General features: G+C 40.9%; 1 protein-coding gene across 1 annotated transcript in view; it reads right to left on the reverse strand.

The window, feature by feature from the left end:
- Positions 1-329: 329 nt before the first annotated feature.
- Positions 330-15887, reverse strand: part of GLP2R (glucagon like peptide 2 receptor) — a 63565-nt gene continuing 48007 nt past the window's right edge. The window contains exons 5-13 of the mRNA XM_075846864.1: positions 11683-11789; positions 10436-10595; positions 10102-10261; positions 9965-10025; positions 8767-8836; positions 8331-8419; positions 6172-6310; positions 5618-5659; positions 330-1933 (exon numbers count right to left, since the gene is read on the reverse strand). Of these exons, the coding sequence (XP_075702979.1) occupies positions 1601-1933; positions 5618-5659; positions 6172-6310; positions 8331-8419; positions 8767-8836; positions 9965-10025; positions 10102-10261; positions 10436-10595; positions 11683-11789 (1161 nt within the window). The 3' untranslated portion in view covers positions 330-1600. The remainder of the gene's footprint in view (positions 1934-5617; positions 5660-6171; positions 6311-8330; positions 8420-8766; positions 8837-9964; positions 10026-10101; positions 10262-10435; positions 10596-11682; positions 11790-15887) is intronic.

The raw sequence follows: 15887 nt of genomic DNA on the forward strand, positions 1-15887 counted from the left end.
AATTGAGTCTGTGGACAGGAGTCTTTTATACAGGTGACCATTTAAGACAGTTGTCTTTAATGCAGGCACCAAGTTGATTTGGAGCGTGTAACTGGTCTGGAGGAGGCTGAACTCTTAATTGTTGGTAGGGGATCAAATACTTATTTCTCTCTGCAAAATGCAAATAAATATATATAATTTTGACTATGTGATTTTCTGTTTTTTTTAAATATAATCTATCTCTCACTGGTAAAATTAACCTAGCCTAAAAATTCTAGACTGTTCGTGACTTTGACAGTGGGCAAACTTACAAAATCAGCAAGGGATCAAATACTTATTTCCTTCACTGTATAATCTTGGCGGAGCGCCGCCACTCCCTCACCTTTTTTGCTGTACAACTCAACCTGGCTGTGGCACAGAATTTGGCACCAGTCTCCACCACTTCACACACGCCAATACTTATTTAGAAACCCCCTTGCGTTATACAGGCAGTATATAAAAAAGGTAGATCGCTTGTGTGGTGGCTATATGAACACAATTGGTAGTCCACGTGTCAATAAGGTTGAGGTTATTATGGTGGAGTTACAGTTTAGTGGAAAACATCGACTGCCACTTCACATTGAAAGGCAAAACATTTTCCAAAAATGTTTGGGTAGCTGTTTCAAAAGGTGGAAAAAAATTCAGACAGAATATTAGGCACTTCACCATTAGGACAGATGACTACCGCTAGGTCCTATCAAATCATATAGGAGGTCGAGGTCTTTTCTGAAGAACATTGGAGTTTGCGGTGGAACAAAGTGTCATTCCACCGGCCATGTTTCTTCCAAGTTAGCAAAACTCACATACAACAATCTGAAATCCTGGTGGATTAACCGATAAAAAAACTGAGCAGAAGAAAATTTTATAAAAGTCACCTGACTGTTGAAGATTAATCTACAATGGCCATAGTTGGAGTCTTTAGCGTCCTCGAACCATACCTGGGCTCAATGTTCTTGGGGGCATGAAGAGCCAGTGGTGGCTCGTAAAACTTTATGGGAACTCACTGGAAAATGGCGGCATCTTTGGCACTAGTAAATGGGTCATCATATTGCGAAGAACATCAATTGGCTTTCGATAGGAAGATCTGGAATTTCTTTGGACTTCTAATTCCTCAGCTTTACTTGGAATAATTGACGAAGAAAGAAAAAACCTTAATTTTCTGTAGAATTTTATCTGACACATCTTGATGTTCTTGAAGATATGGTGACCCATACGATGGTGGACCGCTCTATTAGCATGATACAGTCATATATATTACATTCATTATGTCAAAGGCGGGTTAGATATTTGTCCATAAATAACTGTATCGTGAACCAGGATACCACTAGGGATGGTCGGTTTCCTGGCTGGTGGTTTTCTCCGGTAGAAGAAGGGAAGATTGTCTCCTCATCCTTCTACATTCTTGTTTTCCACCTTACCTTCTATCCATTCTTTTGTCTTCTAGTTTTTCCTGGTAACATTTTTAAAACCCATTTCAAGGATCGTTATTGAAGCCATCGGAGCTCAGTTGACGTTGGAGGGCATTCAACTTCGCCCTTCTGAGTTATTTTACTGATAGTTTTCATCCTAAAATAAAAGAATCTTAAATTTCACTTTCTTCAACAGTCTCCTCTATTGTTTCCCCCAAGGTCAAACCCCCATCGCTACTCTCTGAAACGCTCCCCCTGGCAAAATACTGCAGGGGGGCATTGTCCTTTGGGCCCAGGTCCGATGTCACGTTGACTGTGGCTTGTAGAAGCTGCACATTACTATTCTTCTTCCCATTCTGATAATTCGCTTTGTTCAAAAATAATTTATCCTTTGTCTTTTTAGAACCTTGAGTTTTATACTTCACTTTGTTACCAAGAAAACAACTTTTACATGGAAAATACTGGAGAAGAAAGAGGCTCCATTGTTTCCGAAGTTCTGCTTTGACCTGTAATTAGAACAACGATGATGAGAAAACTTCACAAGTGCTTAGAATATTAAACATTGTACAATCTAGAAAGATTCCACTGATCTCCAGCCCCACCACAGAAGCCACGTATATTAGTCCTTCTTAATGAATTAGAATATCATCTAAAAATACTGGAATCAATCATTAAAAGCAGACATGGTCTGATAATAATCTACAGGAGTTCTCAACACATCACACTGTTTTCTCCATAGGGGGCAGTATTCTAGTAGTTACATTCTTGTATATAGTACAGTATTATAGTAGTTATATTCTTGTATATAGGGGGCACTATTATAGTAGTTATATTCTTGTATATAGGGGGCAGTATTATAGTAGTTACATTCTTGTATATAGGGGGCACTATTATAGTAGTTATATTCTTGTATATAGAGGCAGTATTATAGTAGTTATATTCTTGTATATAGGAGCAGTATTATAGTAGTTATATTCTTGTATATAGGAGGCAGTATTATAGTAGTTATATTCTTGTATATAGGGGCAGTATTATAGTAGTTATATTCTTGTATATAGGGGCAGTAGTATAGTAGTTATATTCTTGTATATAGGGGGCAGTATTATAGTAGTTATATTCTTGTATATAGGAGCAGTATTATAGTAGTTATATTCTTGTATATAGGGGGCAGTTTTATAGTAGTTATATTCTTGTATATAGGGGACAGTATTATAGTAGTTATATTCTTGTATATAGGGGGCTGTATTATAGTAGTTACATTCTTGTATATAGGAGGCAGTATTATAGTAGTTATATTCTTGTATATAGGAGCAGTATTATATTAGTTATATTCTTGTATATAGGAGTATTATACTAGTTATATTCTTGTATATAGGAGCAGTATTATATTAGTTATATTCTTGTATATAGGAGTATTATACTAGTTATATTCTTGTATATAGGAGCAGTAGTATAGGAGTTATATTCTAGTGCATAGGGGCAGTATTATAGTAGTTATATTCTTGTATATAGGCGCAGTATTATTGTAGTTATATTATTGTATATAGGGAGCAGTATTATAGTAGTTATATTCTTGTATATAGGAGCAGTATTATAGTAGTTATATTCTTGTATATAGGGGCAGTATTATAGTAGTTATATTCTTGTATATAGGGGCCAGTATTATAGTAGTTATATTCTTGTAAATAGGGGGCAGTATTATAGTAGTTATATTCTTGTGTATATATATATATATATATATATATATATATATATATATATAGCAGTATTATAGTCGTTATATTCTTGTAAATAGGGAGCAGTAGTATAGTAGTTATATTCTTGTATATAGGGGGCAGTATTATAGTAGTCATATTCTTGTACATAGGGGCAGTATTATAGTAGTTATATTCTTGTATGTATATATATATATATGTATATATATATAGCAGTATTATAGTCGTTATATTCTTGTATATAGGGGGCAGTATTATAGTAGTTATATTCTTGTATATAGGAGCAGTATTATAGTCGTTATATTCTTGTATATAGGGGGCAGTATTATAGTAGTTATATTCTTGTATATAGGAGCAGTATTATAGTAGTTATATTCTTGTATATAGGGGGCAGTATTATAGTAGTTATATTCTTGTATATAGGAGCAGTATTATAGTAGTTATATTCTTGTATATAGGGAGCAGTATTATAGTAGTTATATTCTTGTATATAGGGAGCAGTATTATAGTAGTTATATTCTTGTATATAGGGGCAGTATTATAGAAGTTATATTCTTGTATATGGATTTAGTATTATTGTAGTTATATTCTTGTATATAGGGGGCAGTATTATAGTAGTTATATTCTTGTATATAGGAGCAGTATTATAGTAGTTATATTCTTGTATATTGGGGTAGTATTATAGTAGTTATATTCTTGTGTATAGGGGCAGTATTATAGTAGTTATATTCTTGTATATAGGGGCAGTATTATAGTAGTTATATTCTTGTGTATATATATATATATATATATATATATATATATATATAGCAGTATTATAGTAGTTATATTCTTGTATATAGGGGGCAGTATTATAGTAGTTATATTCTTGTGTATAGGGGCAGTATTATAGTAGTTATATTCTTGTATATAGGGTCAGTATTATAGTAGTTATATTATTGTATATAGGGGCAGTATTATAGTAGTTATATTCTTGTATATAGGGAGCAGTATTATAGTAGTTATATTCTTGTATATAGGTGCAGTATTATAGTAGTTATATTCTTGTATATAGAACCAGTATTATAGTAGTTATATTCTTGTATATAGGGGGCAGTATTATAGTAGGTATATTCTTGTATATAGAACCAGTATTATAGTAGTTATATTCTTGTATATAGGGGCAGTATTATAGTAGTTATATTCTTGTATATAGGGGGCAGTATTATAGTAGTTATATTCTTGTATATAGGAGCAGTATTATAGTAGTTATATTCTTGTATATAGGGGCAGTATTATAATAGTTATATTCTTGTATATAGGGGCAGTATTATAGTAGTTATATTCTTGTATATAGGGGCAGTATTATATTAGTTATATTCTTGTATATAGGAGGCAGTATTATAGTAGTTATATTCTTGTATATAGGAGGCAGTATTATAGTAGTTATATTCTTGTATATAGGAGGCAGTATTATAGTAGTTATATTCTTGTATATAGGGCTAGTATTATAGTAGTTATATTCTTGTATATAGGGGCAGTATTATAATAGTTATATTCTTGTATATAGGGGCAGTATTATAGTAGTTATATTCTTGTATATAGGGGGCAGTATTATAGTAGTTATATTCTTGTATATAGGAGGCAGTATTATAGTCGTTATATTCTTGTATATAGGAGGCAGTATTATAGTCGTTATATTCTTGTATATAGGGGGCAGTATTATAGTAGTTATATTCTTGTATATAGGAGCAGTATTATAGTAGTTATATTCTTGTATATAGGAGGCAGTATTATTGTAGTTATATTCTCGTATATTTGTAGCTGCTGCAGTTCTTTTTGATGTGTGCCCCTCCTGTACATTGTTACTTGTCTGTCTATATACAGTAGCAGTGATTGCTTTGGGTTTCATGAGATATTGCTGTACAGTAATGTTGTAATTAACAGTTTTATCGCTCCGCGAAGAAGACGACGACTAGTTGACCTTTTCACTGATGAATAAATCTTTACTATTTGCACTTAGACATTTACTTCTCCTGCTCTATGCGAATGGAATCTAAAAGCACAAATTACCTGAGGAGATCATCCCCGATGTTAGAAGACCGCATCAATTCTTACAAGTCTCCGGTTTCATGTACATATGACGCAGAGCAATTTTGCAAACAGGGGCGAGGCTATGGGGGGTGCAAAGTTAACAGTTGTACCGAGGCCCTAGAGCCTGAGGGGCCTCCACCAGATTAGAAGACACCAGTTATGAATTGCACATGGTAGGTGATGGATTATGCAATAGGGCCTGAGTACTTGTACCGATCCTACAAAAAGTATTATACTCTTGTCACATCCAAAGCAAAAGTGAAACATTCTTCTTGCTGACTCTGAAAACTTACAGCCACAACGCTCACAATGCACTGCACACTGGTAAAGGGAAATCCGCACAACTGTGAGTCAGCTTTGGATGTGAGCGGAGTATAAATACACACACAAAGTCAGACTTACCTCCCCATTAGTAAAGCAGTATAAATAAGCAACCACAAAGCCCTGCAAAGAATAAAAATTACATTGTTAAATCAAAAGGTTAACTAATCCAAGAATTAATAAAAAAATCCCCATTGTCCCTGGGGAGAAGCTCAGGGGCGGGGTATTGCCAAAAGGGAGAGGCATAGTTTGTATGGTTGCCTCCCATTACTTTGCAAAGAGATTTCAACTTAGCGGACAGCCTCTCAGGGGGGAGATTCATCCAGGGGTGTAAGTGTTGGGGGTGCAGAGGCTGCAAACCCTGGGGCCTCAAAAGGAAATAAAAATCATTGACCTCTCCGTTAGGGGCCCGGTAACATATTTAAGCCCCATTGGGTCCCAGGAGCTTCAAGTTGGGGTCCATATAGAACCCTTGTATAATTCTCATCCCTCCCATTGGGTATGGGAGGTGGGGAATATAACGGCAATTATGGATAGGATTTTTGTCGGGTTTTTTTGTCCCTTTAAGTCACTTAAAAAGCTCGTGTTGGGGGCAGGTTCCTTTTCAAGGCTTTGACAGTGGAGGATGATGTCACCTGAAAGGAGCTCATCGTCAGCTGGATGAAGCGCAGGACATGCTTGGTGAGGCCCTTGATGTGCTCATCACTGACAAATGTGAACAAGACCTCATGAGTCCCCAGGAGCGGAATGAGGATGAGAGTTGCTTTGGCAAACCTTAAAAGAAATAAAAATAAAAGCAAAAATATAAAAGTTGTAGATGTAGCTGGCAGACCTAGGGGGAAAGAGGTCTATACAGGGGTCGGATCCGGCCGGTACACCCCGGTTCTCCCAAACCGGTTGTTAAAATTACAGCCGGGTTGAATAACCAGGTTGAAGCTGGAACCCGGAACCGGTCCCCTGCACTCAATAGTATCCACATCCTTAAAACGGAGCTTGGTTTTGGTGCTGTATATATGTATGAGCTTGGTTCTGGTGCTGTATATATGAATTGAGCTTGGTTCTGGTGCTGTATATATGTACTGAGGTTTGCTCTGGTGCTGTATATATGTACTGAGGTTTGTTCTGGTGCTGTATATATGTATGAGCTTTGTTGTGCTGCTGTATATATGTACTGAGCTTGTTGTGCTGCTGTATATATGTACTGAGCTTTGTTCTGGTGCTGTATATATGTATTGAGCTTTGTTCTGGTGCTGTATATATGTACTGAGGTTTGTTCTGGTGCTGTATATATGCATGATCTTGGTTCTGATGCTGTGTGTATGTACTGAGCCTCGTTCTGGTGCAGTATATATGTATGAGCTTTGTTGTGGTGCTGTATATATGTACTGAGCTTTGTTCTGGCACCATATCTGTGCATTAGCCGGGAGATTTGTCGTACTGTCCTCCACCCTTCTCACAGAGCACAGTGTAAATGAACGGGCTGAGCACACTTAGGATATTGAATGTGCACATATAGGTCTATACGTAATGGGTGTAATATAATGTGTGGGTAGGTAGGTGTGTACGCACGTTTATGTTATATATATATATATATATATATATATCGTGGAAATCCAAATAAACATTCTGGACAGGGAAATTCTTCATTTAGAGTTCACTTTAATATAGGGCGTACTTGGAATATCATAATTGTTTTAATTGATCATCATCATTTTCCATGGCGCAATACACTGCAGAACACCGCGCCCCCACCAGATGCCTTTGTTCGCAAAACAGGGAACCTGTTAAAAATGTCAATCCCACCCCTGGGTCTATATCACCACATACAATATACCACTATGGGAAGGAATTTAAAACGTAGGTGGCCCTAAAAGCGAGGTGACCCATAGAGCCTTCCATACAGACATTAGGGCCCAGCATTGGATCCTCACCTGGAGCGGACTATTTCAGTGAAATTGGTTCAGTGCCTGACAGATTGACATCACTGGAGTCAACCCAGGAGCTCACTGTAGTCCCACCCCTGCTTAAATGTATAATTAAAGGGGTAAGCCCCTACATACATATACATATATATATATTATATATATAAATATAAAACGAGGTACAAAAAAAATTGTAAGGGACAGCTGGGTACTTGGTTGAGGACTAATCTTATGCCAGTAGATCTGTGTAGGTCTTTGATTCCGTTTTAGAAGGGGTATGCAGTTTCCACAGCCGGTTTTCAATTATGGGTCAAACAAAACTATGGGGGGAAAGGGGAGGTGGGCTTCCTAGTGTAAAATAGGAAAAGGAATTCCACAAGCCGTTCATTGAGTTCACTGAGCGCTCTGTTTGTTCGGGTCTCTGTGCGTTTCATTTGCCTCTGTAGGATCTATTGGGCCCTTGTAGAACTACACTGGTTGTGGCTCTAGCTAAAAGAGGGGAGACCCAGGAGCGGGGGTGGGGGCGCCCTCAGTCAGTTCAGAAAAACAGTTGCTTTCTTGCACAAATAGTGTCACACCTCTCCACAGGTTGTGTCTGGTATTGCAGCTCAGTGGCATTGAAGTGAATTTAGCTGAGCTGCAATACCACACACAACCTGTGAGTAGGGGTGGCGCTGTTTTAAGAAGAAAGCAGCCATGTTTTTCTAACCTGAGACAACCCATTTAAATTGAGTGAAGAGGTTTATATAAACTGACCATGGCGGCTGGATTGGATTGCAAGCCCTTCTGTGAATTGCTTTCCTGTGAATGCAGTTCCCCCTCTACATCCACAGTTATGATATTTCGCCCTCAGGGATAATTTCTTGTCTTACCGGTATTTGTAGTCTGTAAACTTTAGCTGTTGCGCCTTCAGCTTCAGATGTAGAAGATTCAGTATTTTGATGTGTACAATAAAGTTGATCTACAAGACACAGACGTGATAAAGATGTTGTTATATAATGTGTAATCCAGGAGCACGCGGTCCTTCTTAAAGGGTCTGTGGATAGGCCGCCAATGTTAAATGCTGGAAGACCCCTTTAAGTCAAAGAATATCTCATACTCCAGCCACATCCAAAGCAAAAATTTTAATTTTACTGATTGTTGCTTGGGATTCATCAGTACAGCACAGAATGCAGATCCCAAAGTTGCCCTACTCTTCACTACATTGCATTCTGGGAGATTTAAAACCACCAGCTTTGGATGTGACCGGGGTAGAAGGCATAGTGTATTTTATGATGAAGTCATCTGCCTATAGGTTACAATACTTACAAACAAGCAGAGGAGCATTGGTCCTTTAATAATATACCAGATTGCTGTGCTGTGATTTATTCCCCAGCATCTAAAATAAAAACAAAGTATATAATTCCTGACACAAGTTGTCACAGCCCCGCCCCATTTATTATCTGAATTTGCAATCATCTATACTTAAAAGAGAACTCCACCTAAACATTTCTCTGACATTACATTGGAACAAAGGATTAGGAGAGCGGGAAGGGGTAAAATACTAAATCCTGTATTATGCAGCATAGTAGAGCATGCTCACTACTGAAATCCTGCAGCTTGAGAGCTAACAGGAAGCCAGCAGGAAAGAGAGAAAGTGACTAATAGTTTTTTGTTTTAATTCTGGTATACACTACATATCCCATTATGCACCACAGCAGAAAAAGCTTACTACAGACAATGAATCAGCAAGGAGGCATCAGTGGGGTCCAGCAGCCTGAGAGCTAACAGGAAGCCAGCAGGAAGGAAAATTAGAGGAGAGCTACGGGGGTGCCGGGCTCGTCACAGATGTTGGGGTGTTGAGACGGTCCCAGAAATGAGGGTGCCGTGTCTCAGGTTTCTAAAATTTGTGAGGCTTGGTTGTAGTAATCTGTATCAGTTATGACCCCACAGTGCCAGGGATCCGTGTGGGTAAGGGACACCAAGCTTACAAAGATAGTAACTCTGCTACCCGTCAGCGCACAACATACTAACATTGCCTTAAACTCTTCTATATCCTGAATATTCTTCCACCTCCAATCATGAGCCGGATTATACAGTATATCAACCTGTATTTCTATACAGCAGCCAGAGCAGGCGCCGCTTATCACCCCTGGAATTCTGCAATTGGGGTGGTAATTCTGTATCTCTCTGTAGCAGGACGCTGGGTGTGATTTATGGCCGAGCAGTTAACAGATCGATATTTACAGTATGTATATGGTCCAGGGAGATTGGCTCATGAATCACGCTGCCAATTGCTCATTTAAAATCATGACGGATTGCCGCGACTTCAGGAGAAGGATCCTCCGAAAATGAATTCCTGTGTGTGGCTCCCGAGGCCGAACCTCGCTGCTTACTGACAGATTTCATGTACATAATAGTAATGAAAGTGTTATTGATGTTAAGATTAGAAGCAACGATCGACAATGTGAACTCCTCTCCTGAAATACTCTGTGCTGCTGTGTCAAATAAATAAATAAGAGCTCACCCTTCATTTTCCAGATAGGTTCTTGCTATCACCCAGGGTGTGATGAACAGTAGGGGGCACACTGCAAGAAACACAGGAGCCAGTAAAATAAACGAACCATTGATAGAGGTTTAGAAGACGGCCAGGGGGGCACTTACACCAGCCGATGGCCATGTATCTCAGCAACATCCTCCTCTCAGACAGCACCACGGAGACGATGGTCGTGTGCAGATAGATCCCCTCCACCAGCAGCCAGAAATAATTAGCCCCCACAAAGAAATGCTGGGAGATATGGACAATCCGGCACGAGGTAGGTATCTGGAGGACAGAGGGGGCAGAGTAAGGCATTACAGTCTCCCCCTGGTGGACACATCAGTAATTACTCGCTTCTTCTGGATCAACCCAACAATAAATTCTTAGCTATTCACTGAATATTTTGTAAATAAATGAATCCCTGTCCGTTGCTCCACATGACCTGTACTCCAGGATTACCTGCGGCGTTAGTGCAGACAGCCAGTCGTTTTCGTTGTTGGCCACTTTCGGGGCGTGGTTGGTACTTTGGACCAGGTCTTTTATCAGGACCGCCACAGCTCTCATAATAAACGAGCCAAAGAGATTCATGTGAATGTAGTTCCTGGTGCAGTGAAGTTTCCTACAAACGTAAGAGAAATGGCCGCAATCTTGGAGTACAAATAGTGACTGTAATGTGCTGCTGTGACACAAGGGGGCACAACAGAGGAACCAACACTGCTGCGGTAACAAAAGGGGGCACCAGAGAGTAACCCATACTACTGCTGTAACACAAGGGGGCACCAGAGAAGAACCCATACTACTGCTGTAGCACAAGGGGGCACCAGAGAGGAACCCATACTACTGCTGTAACACAAGGGGGCGCCAGAGAGGAACCCATACTACTGCTGTAACACAAGGGGGCGCCAGATAGGAACCCATACTACTGCTGTAACACAAGGGGGCACCAGAGAGGAACCCATACTACTGCTGTAACACAAGGGGGCACCAGAGAGGAACCCATACTACTGCTGTAACACAAGGGGGCGCCAGATAGGAACCCTATACTACTGCTGTAACACAAGGGGGCGCCAGATAGGAACCCTATACTACTGCTGTAACACAAGGGGGCGCCAGATAGGAACCTATACTACTGCTTTAACACAAGGGGGTGCCAGAGAAGGACCTATACTACTGCTTTAACACAAGGGGGCACCAGAGAGTAACCCATACTACTGCTGTAACACAAGGGGGCACCAGAGAAGAACCTATACTACTGCTTTAACACAAGGGGGCGCCAGAAAGGAACCCATAATACTGCTGTAACACATGGGGTGCAGAGAACCTATACTACTGCTGTAACACAAGGGAGCGCTAGAGTGGTACCCACACTGCTGCTGTAACACAAGGGGGCACCAGAGAGGAACCCATACTACCACTATTACACAAGGGGGTGCCAGGGAGCAAGGCATACTACTACTGCTGCTGTAACATAGGGGAGTGCCAGAGAGGAAACTATACTACTGCTGTGTGGTGCTCTTAGACTTTATCACACATGATAGGATTAGATACACAGCTCAGCAGACAGTATCACACATGACAGGATTAGATACACAGCTCAGCAGGCAGTATCACACATGATAGGATTAGATACAGTGGCTCAGCAGACAGCATCACACATGATAGGATTAGATACACAGCTCAGCAGACAGTATTACACATGAACTCACCTGAACATGAGGAGGATGCAGAGCGCGAGGACGAGGGTCCCCAGGGATATGGAGTAGCCCACAGTGTAGCAGACTTGCAGCAGTAACAGCAGCGCATGCTCCTTATTCTGGAACAACACAGGGTAAGTCCATTGATCTCTGGTAACACTAAAAGGCGTCACCAGTTGAGTCATGGTCCAGTATGGCCGCTTACAGGCTACCACAGGGTTCTCGCCAAATCCTTTATCCCCTGATACAAGATCTCAAGTATTTATAAAGAGAGACGGAGGAAGCAGCCAAATACGAAAATTCATGACCAAGTTTCCATACGTTTATTATTATGGAACATTCCATAGGGCGGCATTTATCTGATGTAACACAAACACCAGGAGGCTCCTATGACAACTGTGGGCTGAAGAGGGGTCAGATGTGTCTACAGGTGGAGAGGAGGGGTCAGCACATTGCTGGGGGGGGGGGGTGACATCTGTGTGGACTCTCGTTTTGTCATTGCATAGATTGCTCAGAAGGTTGAGTGCACTTTATGTGGCGCCGGACGATGGATTGTGGGTCTAAGAGTCCTATAAGATCACACAGTAAAAGAGTGAAGTGTGTGTATACCACTATAAGCGGTGTAATCCTGCCTATCTAGTCTCCAACAGCAATGAGCCCTTTCATTCAGTCAACATCCCCCCATAGTGATAATGGAATGACACTTCTGATAACAGCGTACATATATGATCAGGTCTGGTATTGGGAGTTATGTTATCCTGCCTATCTAGTCTCCAGCAAAAAGGCCTATTATTGAGTCAGCAGAAGCCTCTCGTGATAATGGGATGACACTTGTTATAACAGTCCAGATCTCCTCGGTAATTGCTGTAACCCTGCCTATCTAGTCTCCAGCAGTGCAAAAGGCCCATAATTTTAGTGATAATGGAATAACACTTGAGATAACCGTGTATATACATGAACAGCTCTGGTCCGTATCCCCTCTATAATTGCTCTAACGTTGTCTATCTAGTCTGCAGCAGTGCACCTTTTATTACTGGGTGTATATATCTGATCCCCTCTATAATTGCTGTAATCCTGCCTATCTAGTCTCTAGCAGTACAATAGGTCTTTCAGTAAGTCAGCATAAACCTCTCGTGATAATGGGATGACATTTGTGATAAAGTTCACCGCCTGGAAGAACGATTAAAAAGTAAGTTTATTGGTTAAATTCATAAAATTGTGGCTCTACTAGCCGTTGATGCCAGACCAGGCTAAAGCAAGAGATTGCGACACGATAGGTGGTGTGGAGTGATAAATGTCTCCTTCACCCCAAAGAAACCACCTATCTATTTATTGTATAATAACGCTATATCTTTGCCATTAATAATTGTCTATCTAAATCCTAAATCCTACGCGTTTCATCATCACATGTAAAGTGATGCTTCCTCAGGGATTGATAGATTTGGATTATTTCAAATATCGAGGTGATAACAATATAACAGCACTGGATAGCACTGTTTTTGTGCTGATTCATAGTCTCCAGACGCATGCACGGCACTGATGCATTGGCCGTACACGCGCCGGGAAAACTAAGGGCTTAAAAAGGCTAAGAGCCCGCCCTCCAAAGGTAGTCCCCTAGGAAAACCGCCAATCCGCGTATTACACGGCAACTAGTGACGTGCCGGAGGCGGGGTCCCGAGGGCCTAGCAACCGATGGAGGTTCCTGGACGACAAAAGCGTCCATGGTAACTGGGGGACGCTAGACGCGGCTCCTGAGTTGTCAAATGACAAGAATACATCGTGTGGATATAATGGTAACATACGGCCCTGTAGAAAAGGGCCGTGTTAATACATGGTGAGGAACTCAACCGTAGGGGGAATCGTCTCACTCCGAGACTGACTCCCCAAAGTACCATAATTAAACCCCATATCCGTCCAAGATCAAGAATGGGTAGTATCCCATCACACAATAAGCATGAGTAGAAGAGAGATTGCGGCCAACCCATACTAAATAGACCTAGGGAGGGCGCAACGTAGATTCTTTTGCGGTTAGTGAAAAAATGTTCAATAGCGCACTATTGGCAACCAAGAAGAATACCCATGTCGTATTTAAGATGTATGTATCCAATAATGTCAGTGACCCATATGAAGCCCTGTATGAAAAACGTGACACAAAAAACCGCGGTAAAACCGCATGGTGTGCATAAGGACAAAGGTATAGATAGAGAGTAGCATGTTTAGGTATGTTATAATGAAGTCTATGGTACATTGTATACATGCCCAGACTGAACATAAGGTAAAATAGTGCAGCTAGAGGAAACACGAATAGGAGATTTGTTCATTAATGCCTTGCGGGCTAACAGTCTGCAATCTGAATATCCATTCAGCCTCTTTTTGGAGTATTTTCCTGTCCAGGTCCCCCCCTCTAGGGAGGGGTCTCACATGTTCTATACCCTGGAAAACCAAGGATGTAGCATCCCCGTCATGACAGGACCACACATGTCTTGCTACTGGGGTATCTACTTTCCTTCTGACATCACCAATGTGGTCCCGTATCCTTCTCCTGAATTCCCTTTTGGTCTTTCCCACGTATTGTAGGCCACATTTACATGTCATGAGATAGACAATACCCTTTGTTTTACAATTTATGAATGACCTGTTGTCAAAGGTTTTGCCAGTGTGAGTACTTGTAAAATTCTTACTGCATAATATGGATTCGCAGGCCCTGCATGTTCCACATCTATATGTCCCTCTAGCACTATTCTCCAGCCATGTGCCACATTGTGTGACAGGTTGTAAGTGGCTATGGACCAATCGGTCCCTGAGATTGCGTCCCCTCCTATAGGTAATAAGCGGGGCGTCCCCAACCAGGGTCCCCACATCAGGATCTGCCTTTAGGATACCCCAAAAGCGTTTGAGGACCTCCCTCACCTCTCTATTAGCTGAGTCAAAGGTACCAATAACTCTAATGGGTTCTTCATGCATATCTTTTGGTTTAGGGTTGAGCAGGTCGTCTCTATTACAACCCAATGCATTCTGATATGCACCTCTCAGCACCTCCTTAGGATAACCCCTATGTCTGAACCTATTTTCAAGGTCACGTGCAGATATCCTAAAGTCCGTGATGGTCGAACAATTTCTCCGTGCCCTGAGATATTGGCCCTTCGGTATGCCTCTCTTAAGATTAATTGGATGACAACTTTTCCATTGTAGTAAGCTATTGGTCGCCGTTTCTTTGCGATACATGTTGGTTTCTAACAGCCCTGTGTCAGTCTTGGATATCGTGATATCCAGGAAGGTAATTCTAGTATCTTGAATTTCGGATGTGAAAAAAAGACCTAGTTCATTAGCATTCAAGATCTCCACAAATTCCTTAAATTTCTCCCTGGTCCCTGTCCATAGAATGAGAACATCATCTATGAATCTCATCCAGAGCAGAATACATGATGACCATTCATCCATAAGTTCACTGAACACAACTTCCTTTTCCCACCAACCCAGATATAGGTTCGCAAAGGTGGGTGCACATGGACTACCCATGGCCACTCCTCTGAGTTGGTGGTAGATCTTTTGATCAAATAAAAAGAAGTTGTGTTCTAGGACAAACCTCAATAGTTCAATCACGAATTTATTGTGGGCCTGGTATTGTACCCCTTTATCCATCAAAAAATGTTCAATAGCTCTACATCCGACTGTGTGGAATGGAGCTATATAAGGACTCTACATCCAGAGATGCCAATAGTGTCTGACCATCACACCGTATACCCTCAAGCCTCCTCAGCACATCCATGGTGTCCCTCACGTATGATGGCAGGGACACCACAAATGGTCTAAGGACCTGATCAAGGTATACGCTCGCATTTTGAGTGAGGCTGTCAATCCCAGATACTATGGGACGACCCTTGAGAGGGTACAGGCCCTTATGTACCTTGGGTAAGCTATAAAATGTTGCCGTTAATGGGAACTCTTTCAACATGAACTTCATTTCCCTATCGTTTATGAGGTTATCCGATTTTGCTGGGCCAAGGATATTTTTTAATTTCTCCTTAAATATAGTCATTGGGTTGCTGGGCAGGACCCCATAACAGTCTCGATCATCCAGAATGTCGTAGCACATCTTACTGTATTGTGAACGATTTAACACCACTATATTCCCCCCTTTATCCGAGGGTTTAATAATGATATTATCGTCCCTCTCTAAAGATAACAAAGCTGCCATCTCTCTACTGGAAAAGTTG

This window comes from Rhinoderma darwinii, chromosome 13, assembly GCF_050947455.1.
Source record: "Rhinoderma darwinii isolate aRhiDar2 chromosome 13, aRhiDar2.hap1, whole genome shotgun sequence".
In the NCBI taxonomy this organism is placed as follows: Eukaryota; Metazoa; Chordata; class Amphibia; order Anura; family Rhinodermatidae; genus Rhinoderma; species Rhinoderma darwinii.